Source organism: Cupressus sempervirens, chromosome 1 (assembly GCF_028749045.1).
Source record: "Cupressus sempervirens isolate cs-2001-9-10 chromosome 1, ASM2874904v1, whole genome shotgun sequence".
NCBI lineage: Eukaryota > Viridiplantae > Streptophyta > Pinopsida > Cupressales > Cupressaceae > Cupressus > Cupressus sempervirens.
The window spans coordinates 296790196-296804590 of NC_143118.1; the positions used below are offsets into that span (position 1 = coordinate 296790196).

Sequence of the window (14395 nt, forward strand, 5' to 3'; positions counted from 1 at the left end):
GCATGAAGACGGTAAATTGACTTTGGTCCTTGAGGAGATTCTAGAGGTCAAGGAGAGACGATTGAGGAGTAGAGTGATTCGGGGGTACTTGGTGAGTTGGAAAGGTCTACCCATAGAGGACACCACCTGGGAGGGTGAGTCCATTTTGCAGCATCTAGCGTTGCAGTTGCTTGTGGGCAAGCATCTCCGAGAGGGGAGGATTCTCATGTCCCCTCTCTAGTCTGACTAGTAGAGTCATGACAGTTGGCCTATTATTGGAGTCTTGTAGGCTAGCAGTGGTGGATAGAGACTCATACTGGATACTCAGTAACCAAAGTTGGTTCTACAGTCAGTTTGAGAGCTAGTCAGGGTAGTTGCTTAATTTTAGGGATTTTCCTAAAATTAGGAGGTTGCGGCAATGATCAGATTTGAGGCTCTTCGGGACCAGTATAAGGTTTCAGTTTCAGGGCGACAGGGTATATTCCCTAGTTTCTAGTAGCATCTCTAGTTTTCAAGGATGGGACTATCAATTGGCCCACAATGCCCGGCATCAATCACAGGCAGGTGACAAGACTAATTCAGTAATTATTTGGTTGGTTTGGCTTTCCAATTGAATAAAAGGGAATATTTTTAATATTTCCTAAGTTTGTGTTTAAGTAAATTAAAATAGAGCTATTTATATAGCTAATTGGAGTAATAATGAGATTTTGGCTTCATTTGGTCAGGCAGGCCTATGTGTTATAACTTGTTGGAAAGGTCTTGAATTATTATAACTTATTGTCATCATCCGGAGACCTTTGGGCACCTAGAGTTATGTTATAACTTATTTCAGAAAAGGGGTGTTTTTCCTATACATAAAGGCCTTTTAATTGAAAAGATGTCATTTTATAATAAAAGGAAAGGTATATTCTAGGGTTCGATTGGCTTTGAGAGGGAGATAAAAGAAAATGTTGGCTCATTCTTACACCATCTTTTACATCTTCATTATTGGTATTTACGATTTAGCTCTGAGGGGCGATTCTAGAGGACTGGGACGCAAACCCTAGAGCTTGGCTATTGGGACGCAAACCCTAATAGATGTTTTCAGAAGCATTCTATAGTATTGTTTCAGCAATTGACAAAGATTGTTAAGTTCAGCATTTGGGGGTGCTTGTGCATTGCATGTTGGGGGTCTTGTTTGGCACATTGGGATCTTCTTACTACCTTGGCATGACTGTAGTAGTCGTACGGCTGCCTTTCAGCTGCCACGTGGTTTGTTGGTTGGCTTACATCAGCCATCTCTACCCTTTTGGTGCATGGTTGGTCCATTCTTGCAACTAGCATCATCATTCCTTGTTTGTAAACACCTTGCTGGCATTTGGATTGCATATCTTGCCTAGTACGATTTGTAGTTATCCTGGTTGACTGAATATTATATTATTGCACACTGTTTCCAATCTATTTCTTATTTGTTGTTGTTGTTAATTATTGTTTTACTTATATCTGGAAAATAAAAAATAAAAAATAAACAATACTTCCACAACTTCTATCTAATTCTCTAAGATGACAAGAAAAGCACAGAAAAATCTATTTTTTTAATTTAAATTTACAGAAGTTTTGTAAAAGGATCCTTTTGGGATCTTTCATGCAAGTGCTCAATCAACTAGGTTTTGCGAGAGAGGGGAAGCCACATAGGGAGAAAGGAAGAGTTAGTTGTAACCAAAGACTGGGCAATGCTGAGCAGGGATTTTTTACTGACACCAAAAACTGGAATGATGATGTGGAACACCTAGAGTATTGTACGTAGGTTAGGATAGGGTTTGTGGGGGTTTCAAATATGGACAAACTTTCCATTTGGAGTCTAGCAAGGCTTCTCATTCGTAGATGACTGGTCTTTGCAAGTGGGGCATGAATCAACAAGGCAATAGCGATGGGGATCCTCACAAAACCCTAGCTTTTGACACCCATGGGGGCGATGGACCCCTCAAATCGGGAACATCGCAAAGAGCTCCACACTCAACCAATGTGTGCTCTATAGTGTTAAAGGCAACTCTTCAGGAGGCGGTCAACCACAACTTGATTGTTTTTTCAAAACTTGGACTTATTGACCATTTTAGGGGGCTTTGGTCCAATTTGTCTGATCTTCATAAGTGGATCTTGAATTTTTGGGAGCCAAGCCTTGATGGTTGTGTGCAGATTTACCCAGCAACTAAAGGTTTTTCTTTATTGTCGTTTTTTAAAATGCGCAAGATAGAAAGAGGATCTTGTGTGACTCTCAATGTACTTCAAAGTAGTTGGTGATACCCTAGGTAAACTTTGATGGTTGATGAAGGCTCCTCTAGTTTGCTTCATTCTATCTTTGCCTGGACCCTTGTGGCAATGGATGTTGCAAATGGTCTTCCGGCTAAGGTTTTGATCAAAAGTTCAAAAAGTAGCTGGATGCAACCCTTGGATTATGAAGGAATTCCTTTTCGATGTAGATCTTGCATTCAGACTGTACATGTGGGCCGTGGCAGCTCAATGTGATAAAGGGTGAGTGCAGAATATTTCCAGGTGGAAAGATGTTGGGACTCAACATTATATGGCTGAGAAAAAAGATGGGCGGCAAAAGAGCTTTATTAAGTTTGTTTATGGAGAACAAGAGTTGGTGTCTTCTAAGGGCACAAAGGAATAACCTATGAAGAACATAATCGGTTTGGCTGTAGCAGGAAGTGATGAGATACAGAGCCATGGGGCTAGTACACCAGTCAGTAAATAAAAGATGATGCATGTGGGGGCTCAAGACGGTGAATGAATTGGTGGGTTGTTGGGGATCAAACCCAACATGGTGGAGGTTGTTGATCAAAATCCCCAAGACTCTATAACATGTTCCTGGAATTGGCAAAATGAAGCCGCTAAGATACTAGATGGATGACTTACTGTAAAAGGCAAAAAGAATATGAACAAAAAAGGTGGGCTTTGTTCTCATATGAAAGTATTGAAAGGCAGTAATCTTTAATTTGGTCCGTTAATAGACATTTCTACACTGCCTTTCTAGGGATGGTGTATCCCCAGGATGTATCCACCCTTGGTTCAGGCCAAGTTCAAACCTGGTTCATTGAATAAAATCACATCTAGTACCAAGAAAAAAAACAGAAACAAAAGAAAGAAGACTACAACTTGTTTATTTCATAACTGCTGTATGTTCAACCATCTTTCTATAGCTCAGCTAACAGATTTGATAACTCGCTAAACTCGTGATTAACATGTAACTGGACTCTTGACAGCTAAAAAGATCTGAGGGACAGATCTTTAGTTAGTAAACTCTTGATACATACATGACAGCTCATGAAACAAGATTCTGTCTGACTTATTCTAACAGAAAGATGGGTCATAGGTGGAAAGCCTGGTCGTGAGGGCCCCTACTATCTAGCCGGGGGATAAGGGAAGGAGAGAGAATGAACTATAGTTTCACCGTAGCTAGCTATATCCTAAGTTACGAACGATTAGACCCTATAGATGCATGCAGAGTGTTGCACTCCTCTAATGGCTCTCGCTCGAACACACTCCCTAGTCGCTACAAAAAGTGAATGGCCAATCGGCTTGCAGACTGTCTCTATCCAATCAATCGGGACGGTGAGAAACTCTATATCTTCCCACCCATCCCGACCGCCGTAGGGAGCTTTGCGAGAGCAACAGCAATAAATGATTGTTAGCTGCTTCCCAAAACAATCATATTATATGGTCTAGTATAGTGTATCAGGATTGTTTGATAAAGCAAAGGTGACACTTATATTTGACTTTGGTGTGCAATTTTCAGGCTTTTGGTCATCCCAGTGCAAATCAGTGCAAACAAAATGCCAAAGCCTATAACTGCACACAAGGAAGCGCGCTATAAATCATTACTGCTACATGGAAGATAACTGGTTTCGCCTACCAATTAGTGGTAACAAATCATGTATGTAATCTATAGTTATGAAATATAATTGAATGCGCAAATAAACTTGAAAATTCATTAATCTACTGCAAAGAAAGATCAAAGAGATTATTAAAGTGGCAGACAAATCATAAGCCTAAATAAATATGAAAAATAGCATTTCACACAATATATTTTCCGTCCTTAAAGGCTCTAGAATATATTTTTGGGCAGGGAAGTAAGCATCTGGGGTTTACGAATGCACTGGAAAGATGGACCATTTCCCACACGCTGCCCTGCCAGATCGACATAGTCTGTGGAATTTATGTAAAATCTGCAGCGAAAGCCTTCATCATCTCTCACCGACGGTGGGCTCCATTGATATGAAGCTTTGTTCTCATATGAAAGTATTGAAAGGCAGTAATCTTTAATTTGGTCCGTTAATAGACATTTCTACACTGCCTTTCTAGGGATGGTGGATCCCCAGGATGTATCCATCCTTGGTTTAGGCCAAGTTCAAGCCTGGTTCATTGAATAAAATCACATCTAATACCAAGAAAAAAAACAGAAACAAAAGAAAGAAGACTACAACCTGTTTATTCACATAACTGCTGTATGTTCAACCATCTTTCTATAGCTCAGCTAACAGATTTGATAACTCGCTAAACTCGTGAATGACATGTAACTGGACTCTTGACAGCTAAAAAGATCTGAGGGACAGATCTTTAGTTAGTAAACTCTTGATACATACATGACAGCTCATGAAACAAGATTCTGTCTGACTTATTCCAACAGAAAGATGGGTCAGAGGTGGAAAGCCTGGTCGTGAGGGCCCCTACTATCTAGCCGGGGGGATAAGGGAAGGAGATAGAATGAACTATAGTTTCACCGTAGCTAGCTATATCCTAAGTTACGAACAATTAGACCCTATAGATGCATGCAGAGTGTGGCACTCCTCTAATGGCTCTCGCTCGAACACACTCCCTAGTCGCTACAAAAAATGAATGGCCAATCGGCTCGCAGACTGTCTCTATCTAATCAATCGGGACGGTGAGAAACTCTATATCTTCCCACCCATCCCGACCGCCGTAGGGAGCTTTGCGAGAGCAACAGCAATAAATGATTGTTAGCTGCTTCCCAAAACAATCATATTATATGGTCTAGTATAGTGTATCAGGATTGTTTGATAAAGCAAAGGTGACACTTATATTTGACTTTGGTGTGCAATTTTCAGGCTTTTGGTCATCCCACTGCAAATCAGTGCAAACAAAATGCCAAAGCCTATAACTGCACACAAGGAAGCGCGCTATAAATCATTACTGCTATATGGAAGATAACTGGTTTTGCCTACCAATTAGTGGTAACAAATCATGTATGTAATCTATAGTTATGAAATATAATTGAATGCGCAAATAAACTTGAAAATTCTTTAATCTACTGCAAAGAAAGATCAAAGAGATTATTAAAGTGGCAGACAAATCATAAGCCTAAATAAATATGAAAAATAGCATTTCACACAATATATTTTCCGTCCTTCTTAAAGGCTCTAGAACATATTTTTGGGCAGGGAAGTAAACACCTGGGGTTTACAAATGCACTGGAAAGATGGACCATTTCCCACACGCTGCCCTGCCAGATCGACATAGTTTGTGGAATTTATGTAAAATCTGCAGCGAAAGCCTTCATCGTCTCTCACCGACAATGAGCCCAAGCGCTCCGCATTGAGAGGAATGCAGCTCCTGTTTTCACAATCATCTGCATTGGCGGGGCGAACCGCACCCTCGTTACTCGCAGCCTGTTCAATATCCATCTCTCGCCACTCTCAAAATTGCTCTTCGAAGGCCCTCACTCTTTTAACAAGTTTGCATCTTCTCCGCCTCTTCCGTCGGGTAATTTGTACGTGTTGAATCTGAATGTGCACCTGGTTTTTCTCCCTTCGAAGTGTAGCTGGTTACGCCACCTATAATAGTCACGGGTTTCCATCCTTCATTTTAAAATATATTTATTTATTTCTACGTAACGGACGTGATTAATTCCTTCTTCCTAATTTATTTAAATATTAGAAATACTATAAGATTCGTTCACTTATTCAATAAGGAACAAAATTAAATAATAACATGGCCAGCCCTTGTTTTGGCTGTTTTTTAATTCAAAAACATATTTGAAAATAACATCTATTAAAAATAAATTGACAATTTCAAAAACAATTCTTTAAAAATTAAAGAGACAAAATTTTAATAGATAAAAATCTTATAAAATTTAAATTATTTTTAATTTTGATAATTATGAATATTTTAAAACCTTTTAAAATTTATGATAAATTTTATTTTAATTTTAAATAGAATTTTATTTATTAAAAATTCATATGGATAAGGATAATTCTTTTGATATTATTATTGTATTTTTAATCTAGAATTTAAATTTTTTAAGTGATTTATTATTTTTTATATGAACAATGATGGTTTGTTAGGTAAGTAATGTTATATTTTGATATAAGTGCATAATTTTAAAACCAATATCATATTTTTTATTTATTTGAGTTGCTATTAGTATTTGTTGAAAAGTTGGTATGCCCACATAAAGTATAAACTATAAACATTTGTCAATTCAAAATGACTTGTTATGATAAACGTTCAAAAATATTGTTATTAATTAAATTAAATTTAATTAATATATTTCATTGTGTACTATAGTTAATTTTAATTAATTATTTATATTTGTCTTATTCATGTACTTGTTTAATTAAATAAGTTCATATCCTAAAATAAATAAATTTAATTTAAACATGTTGATCTGAATCATTTTGTCAATTCAAAGGACAATACCGAAAGCATAAATATTGGTATTGTAAACACATAATAAAAAAAATCAATAACTCAATTTACTCATAATATTTAATAGAATTTCATACAATTGTGGACAATCTCGTAAGTGAGATGTATGCCTGCAAATCAATCAAATTTGGACAAACCCGTGGAGGAGTTGTGTGTCTGAGCTCATAAAAGTTGGGCTATCTCATGAATGAGATGCATGCCAATGAACTCTATAGGAGTTGGGCAATCCTGTGGTTGAGATATCTAGCATGAACTCTATATATAAGATCTGATACAAATTGGCAATCATAGCAAATGAGATGTATGTCCATATCATTCTTCGTCCTTGTTGAATTCGACTTGAGCCTCTTTATACATCTTCATGGAAGTTGAAAGGTCACTTTATCTATATCTTCATTATAAATTGAATGGACAATTCCAAATTGAAAAGTCATTATAATTAATATAATATACATGTTCAATTCTAATCACATATCCCCCTCTAATGTATTGAATTTATTTAATGCATTCTCTCCATTAGATCTCTTTTAAAATAAATTCAATAAATTTAAGACTACACATTTTGGAATTCACACCTATCGGCACACTAAACTTACTTTTTGGAATTAATCTATGAGTAACTCCTAATTCTGAATACATAAAAAATTAGCACTAATGGAGTTGTTGCATAAGTGTGAACAACTTTGGGCCCTTCAAAACTTAAATACTTGTATGAGTTATAAAACTTAAATACTTGTATGAGTTATAAATGGTAGTATAAATGCTTCAACATGGTAATTGTATGTTAGATTCATCCAACAATGAATATCTCAATGGTCTAAACATGTCGACCTATTACCTTAAGAGCTCAATGACAATAGAACAAATTAGAGCGAAGGGTTTATGAGAAATGCACGATTCATCTAAGATATGTAACTATTATAGATGAGCAAATACTAGTAGAAGAAATCAAATAACAATCTAATCTATCATGGATGCAAGTATAATTGGGAAAGGCTTTCCTCCTACAAAAAAGTACCAAAAACAAAGCAAAGTCAAATTTATTTTATTGAGATAGATGAAAAAGGAGTGATTTTTTTCTAAATTTTTTGTTATTTTCGACTACAAACTATGCAAATCATGGAAGAATCGCTGAAATTTTCAAAAAACCATGATATTTGCGATCTTTTGAAAATTGGTCAAATATACATCTTTGTGGGAGGATAGTCGGTCTCGTAAAATCTAGGACAAGTAAAAAAATGTCATTATCTAAGAACAATGTAAACTAGTGTGTACTTGGTTTGTTTCCGTCATGTACCTAGTTATGCCACCTATCATAGTCATGGGTTTCCATACTTCATCTTAAAATTTATTTATTTATATATTTCTATGTTATGAACATAATTATTTCCTTCTTCCTTATTTATTTATTTAAATATTAGGAATACTATATAAGATTCATTCAGGTTTCATTTAATGAAATTTTATTCAATTAAAAAAAAAAATCTTGTAGGTTTCATCTTCTTTAAAATATGAAAGGCTCATATTCTTTGTCATCAACATATTTGAAAATAATATATATTAATATAAGTTGATGATTTCAAAAATATTTTTATTAAATTTCAAGTGACAAGTTTTTAATAGATAAAAATCTTCAATCAATCTTATAATATTTCAAATATTTAAATTATTTTTAAACTTGATAATTATGAATGTTTTGAAACATTTTAAAATTTATAATAAGTTTTGTTTTAATTTTAAATAGAATTGTATTCATTAAAATTTCATAAGGATAATTTTATTATTATTATTATTATTATTAATCTACAATTTAAAATTTTAAAGGGGTTTATTATTTTCCTATGAGCAATAATTGTTTATTAGTAAATAATTTTAAAAGTAATATTATATTTTTTATTTATTTGAGTTTCTATTAGTATTTGTTGAAAAATTGATTTGTTCATAGAAATTATAAACATTTCTCAATTGAAAGTAACTTGTTATAATAAACTCCAAAAATAGTCTTATTAATTTAATTTAATTTAATTAATATATTCCCTTATGTATTATAATTAATTTTAATTAATTAATTATATTTTCCTTATTCATATATTTATTTAATTAAATAAGTTCATCTCCTAAAGTATATAAATTTGGTTTAATAATATCCCCTGTAATGTATTAAATTTATTTTATTGCATTCCCTCCATTAGATCTCTTTTAAAATAAATTTATATATATTTAATCCTACACATTCTAGAATTATTTTAAAGCCTTAATTAATTTAAATATAATTTAAATTTAGTGATAACCTTTGACTTGGAAACCTAGCCTACACTTAACACTTCACACACTAAACTTGATTTTTGGAATTAATCTATGAGTAACTCCTAATTCCTAGGAATCCATAACTCATTAACACTAATGGGGTTGCTCACCTAAGTTCGAACAACTTTGGGCCCTTCAAACCCTAAATACTTGTATGTGTAAAATAATGGTATTACAGACACTTCAACATGGTAATTCTATGTTACATTCATCCAAGAACAAAAATCAGATTATTCATCATGAATGGTCTAAACATACTGACCTATTGTCTTCTATCTATTAGGGGTTTGAAGGACTGCTCTTGGAGCCAAGAGCTTAGTGACCATAGACCAAATTAGAACAAAGGATATACAAGAAATGTATGATTAATCTAAGATATGCAACTATTATAGTTAAGTAAATACTACTTAAAGAAAGAAGATAACAATATAATCTACCATGGATGCAAGTAAAATCTAGGATGAGTAAATAAATGTCATTAACTAAGAATAATGTAAACTAGGCTAAATGATAAGAAAATAACAATGAACAAAAGCAAGAGTAATCTCTAGCAACAATTCAACAACATATACATACTCATAAACTTACACCTTAGAAATGAGAGATAGGAATTCTCAATTTATAGAAATCCAGAATAGATCAAAGTGTGTAAACAATTGAGACTGAATGAGAGTTGAGTTCAAATAGGAAGTTTCCATGTGAGAAGGAGTTAACTGTTCAGTTAAGATTCAGTTAACTACTATGTTTCCTTTTCTTATTTCAAACTGGTTATTTCTTTTTTCAATTAACTGATTTTTTTTTCAACTAACTAATTTTTTTTTCAACTCAATATATGATTTTCTGAAATTTTGGAAGGTATTTGAATATATTTAAATCATTTATCTCATTAAAAATTATTTTTCTTAATTATTGAATAATTAAATTCAAATAATTGGTAATTTGAGATATTTAATTTAATTTAACTAATAAATCCCATTTTAATTTTTATTGGCAAAAAAAGGATTAATTTAATTAAAGTGTTAGAACTTTAAATTAAATTAATCAATCAAAGAGGCTTAATAGCCAATTTTAATTTTAAAATTAGGAATTTATTTATGTCTAATGATTCTTGCAAATTAATGGTTTTATGCAATTGACACTCAGATAGAGTAGAGAAATATGACTAGAAAATACATAATAAGTGAGGACTTTGTCAATTAATTGTGGGGATTAGAAAGCATTTGGTTATGCTTGGCATCATTAGTGACATTTAACATTACAAAAGCGAAGACGAGGGAAGAGTTGATGGAGACCCTAGTGAAATTATATGAAAAGCCCTCTACTTCAAATAAGGTATTTCTCATGAAGCGTTTATTTAATATGAAAATGGTAGAAGGTGGATCTATTGGAGATCATTTAAATGAGTTTAATACTGTTACTAGTTAGTTATCTTTTGTGGGTATTAATTTTGATGAAGAAATTAAGGCTCTCTTGATTTTGTGTTCTTAGCCTGAAAATTGGAATGGCTTAGTAATGGCTATGAGTAATTATGTTTCTATATCTAATACCCTAAAGTATGATGATGTGATCGATGTTATTTTGAGTGAGGAAACTCGTAGGAAAACCTCAGGTGAAACTACATCGAGAAGTGCTTTGAATACACAAAGCAGAGGTAGAATGACTGAGAGAGGAAATAATTCTAGAAATCATGGAAAATCAAGAGGAAAGTCAAAGGGGAAGAGGTCTCAATCCAATGGACCGAGAGATTGTTGGTATTGTGGGAAACCAGAGAATAAGAAGAAAGATTGTTGGACTTGAAAGAATAATGAAGGAGATAAACCAAAAGGGAACAAGGAGGCAAATGTGGTACATAACAAATTCATAGAGGATGCTTTGCTTCTATCTTTAGAAAGTGTTAATGATTCATGGGTTTTAGATTTCTTCATTTCATGCTACGCCTCATAGAGGTTATTTTATTGATTATGTCCTATGGGATTTTGGGCTTGTTTATTTGGGAGATAATGAACCCTATTAGATTGTTAAAAAGGGAAAAGTTAAGATTAAGTTGTAAAATGGGAATCATTGGCTACTACGTGAGGTAAGACATGTTCCAAGGCTGAGTAGGAATTTAATTTTAGTAGGGCAACTCAGTGATGAGGGTTGTGTAGTTACTTTTAATGATAAAAATTGGAAAGTTTCAAAAGGTTTCCTTGTAGTAGCAAAAGGTGTGAAAGTAGGCACCTTATATCTTTGTACAGGTCATATTGTTCCTTCTACTTTGATTGTTTCAAAGAAAAATGAATGTTCAAAAATAGTTGTTGCAATTGAGCAGAGAGAACAAACAAATGTTGTAGATTCTGATACAGCGTTGTGACACAACAGACGTGGGCACATGAATGAAAAAGGTATGCAAGTACTTCGTTCAAAGCAAGTTTTACCAGGTACAAAATGTGTTAATATGGATTTATGTGAATGTTGTGTGTATGGAAAACAAAAGAGACTGAGTTTTGTGAAGAGTGGGAAGGGAAAGAAAAGTTAGAGATTAGAGCTTGTGCATATAGATGTATGTGGACCAACTTAGGTTTCTTCCCTTGGTGGCTCTCATTATTATGTTACATCTATTAATGATGCAAGTAGAAAAGTATGGATTTCCTTAGATAGAGATTTGATGTATTTCAAACTTTTAAGAAATGGAAATGCTTGGTTGAAAATGAGACTGGTAAGAAATTAAAATGTCTCTGATCTGATAATGGTGGTGAGCATTGTAGTCATGAATTTGAAGATTATTGGTCCACTAATGGTATTCATTGACATAAAATTGTTCCAAGGACTCCACATGAAAATGGAGTGGCTAAACGCATGAATAGGACAATAATGGAGTCTGCAAGAAGCATGAGGTTGCATGCAGGGTTGCCCTTAAACGTGTGGGTAGAGGCTATCAATATTGTTGTATATTAGATTAATAGAGGTCCCTCTACTCCTTTGGGTTGTGGTATTCTAGAGGAAGCATGGACTGGTAAGAAGGTGAGTTATTCTTTTCTCAAAACCTTCAGTTGTGAAGCATTTGTTCTTATAGATTCTGAAAATAGAACCAAGTTGGAAGCTAACTCAAAGAAATGTGTATTTTTTGGATATGGCATTGATGAATTTGGTTATAGGCTTTGGGATTTTGAAAATCATCAAATTGTAAGAAGCAAGGATGTCATATTCAATGAGGATTTAATTTAATTTGGGAGTAAAGGAGGATGGGCGTTGATCATAGACTGGTTTTTGCTAGGGCTTCCATGCCCTAGCTCGTTCGGCTCTGTTGACCTGCACATTAGTGTTGGGAGGGTGTTGGCTTTGTTGACCTGCGCTCTAGTGTTGGAAGGTTGTCGATTTTGTTCGTTGTTGGTTATCAGCTGACCGCACGTGAGGGTTTTTTGGGTAGCAGAGGCTCTTGCAGACCTACGAGTGGGTGGTTTATTTGTCTCCAAGCTGCATTGTGTGCCGACTTCAGTGGGAGCTGAGGTGCTTGGAGTTTGTGGGGCTTCTGCCCCGGGCTATCCTTATTTTTGTTGTATTCTAGTTTGGGGGTGAATGGGAGATCAGGGTATCCCCTCCTCTCAACTTCTCGCTAGTGATGTGGAGATGGGGGAACCATCTTCTTCACTGCATGTCAATAATAAGGACTTGAATGGTAAATCTCAATTGGGGGATGGGGTATCCTCTCCAAAAGGAGTGCTTCAAATAAGGAAAATTAATGGATGTTTGCAGAGAGCCAAAGATTGGCCAATTTTGATTATCCAACCTGAACAAGTCTAAGAGGACGTTGAATACTGGAGTAATCGTGCCCTTATCTGTAAGTTTTTGGGTTTTCGCCTTTCCTTACCCATACTGGAATCTTGGGCTCACCGGATGTGGAACCCAGAAGGAGATATGGAGATTCTATTGACAGCTAATAACTACTTTATGGTTATCTTTTCAAGTATGATAGATAGGAATAAGGCATTTGAAGGTGGCCCTTATTTCTTCAATCAAGTGGGGCTTTTCATCAAGCCCTGGCACATGGGCTTCAATTCTGCTGAGGAAATCCCCTCTCGAGTTTCGATGTGGGTTCGCTTACCGAGGTTGCCTTTGGAATTGTGGAAGGAAGATATTCTTCACTTGATCTCACTACTTCTAGGAAAACCTATGGGTTTAGCTACACAGACACAAGATCGTAGGGTAATTTCTTTTGCCTGTACTTGTGTAGAAGTTGATTTAAATAACCCATTTCCAGATTCTATGGAAATTCGTATGGGATCATCTTCTTGGATCCAACAGCTAGATTACGAGACCCTACCATTCAGATGCAGAATTTGCCATGAATATGGGCATTTACAGTGCAAATGCCCCAGGAACAAGTCCCCTACCTTGGCCGCTCCTGAACCCCCTAGGGAGGACAAGGGGAAAGCTACTTCATCTTCTAGACCTATTGATAGTGAGGGGTTTACTCAGGTCAATTCTCGTAACAAAGGCCAAGGAAAGAAGAGAACCTAGATGGACAAGCGAACGGATGACAACTTTAACAGGTTTGATGCTCTTGGGGAATTGGCACAAGAAGAGGGTACCCCAGTTGAGCTTCTTTCTGAAATCAAAGAGCAACAGGGGATTCAAGTTGGGGATATACAGAGGGAGGATCAGACTTTAAATGCAAGGAACAACATGCTAGACAACTGGATATTGATTTGCCTCTTCTTGTTCAGGATATTAGAGATATCAGTGAGACACAGGGTTTGATGGGTCCTATCTTGGAGGCTCCTAGCCCTAGTAAGCCCAAGGGGACCCCAGATTCTGCTAAAGGTAATAAGACTCCTCTTGTCTTAAGCATACAACAAAAATCTTTCAAAAAGGGGTATGCTGATAAATCGACAAAGAGCGATAGGAAGACTGATCAGGAGAAGGTGAAGATAATGGGTGAAAATTTGGTTGAGTCTGGGTCTGTGAAACCCATTGATTCTCACTTCTCTCACCCCCATAAATGATTGTGTTTTCATGGAATGTAAAGGGGTTGAACAACATCCCGAGACAAAAGGCGATTCGCAGGTTAATTGAGTCTCAGACTCCAGATGTGATTTTTATTTAGGAAACTAAGCTTTAAATGGATGGGTTGGCTACTTGTGCTTCGCATATCTGGCCCCAGGGATCATGGTAAGGAGTAGGTCCCTTGAATAGTTCAGGGGGGGTGGCTTGCTTCTGGGACCCTAGAAAAGTTTCCCCTTATGGTGGATCTCCAGCCGATCTTCCATCTCTTTGGTTGCTTCTAGTTTTGAGACTGGAGAGAGGTGTCTTTTATCCAATATATATGCTCCTACTTATTTTTCAGGGAAATCACATTTATGGGCTCATATTAGATTCATTCGGTCCTTGGACCCTTTTCTCCCATGGATTATGGCTGGGG

At 35.5% G+C, this 14395-nt stretch overlaps 2 protein-coding genes across 2 annotated transcripts in view; one reads left to right on the forward strand and one right to left on the reverse strand.

The window, feature by feature from the left end:
• LOC149577288 (uncharacterized) overlaps window positions 1–5834 on the reverse strand; it is a 90823-nt gene extending 84989 nt beyond the window's left edge. The window contains exon 1 of the mRNA XM_089823191.1: window positions 5433–5834. Coding sequence (XP_089679317.1) covers window positions 5433–5663 — 231 coding nt within the window. The 5' untranslated portion in view covers window positions 5664–5834. The remainder of the gene's footprint in view (window positions 1–5432) is intronic.
• A 7036-nt stretch (window positions 5835–12870) lies between these two features.
• On the forward strand, window positions 12871–13494 carry LOC149577290 (uncharacterized). Its single transcript, XM_089796013.1, has one exon. It carries the CDS (start codon window positions 12871–12873, stop codon window positions 13492–13494), a length of 624 nt encoding a protein of 207 aa, XP_089652139.1.
• The last annotated feature ends 901 nt before the right edge of the window (window positions 13495–14395 follow it).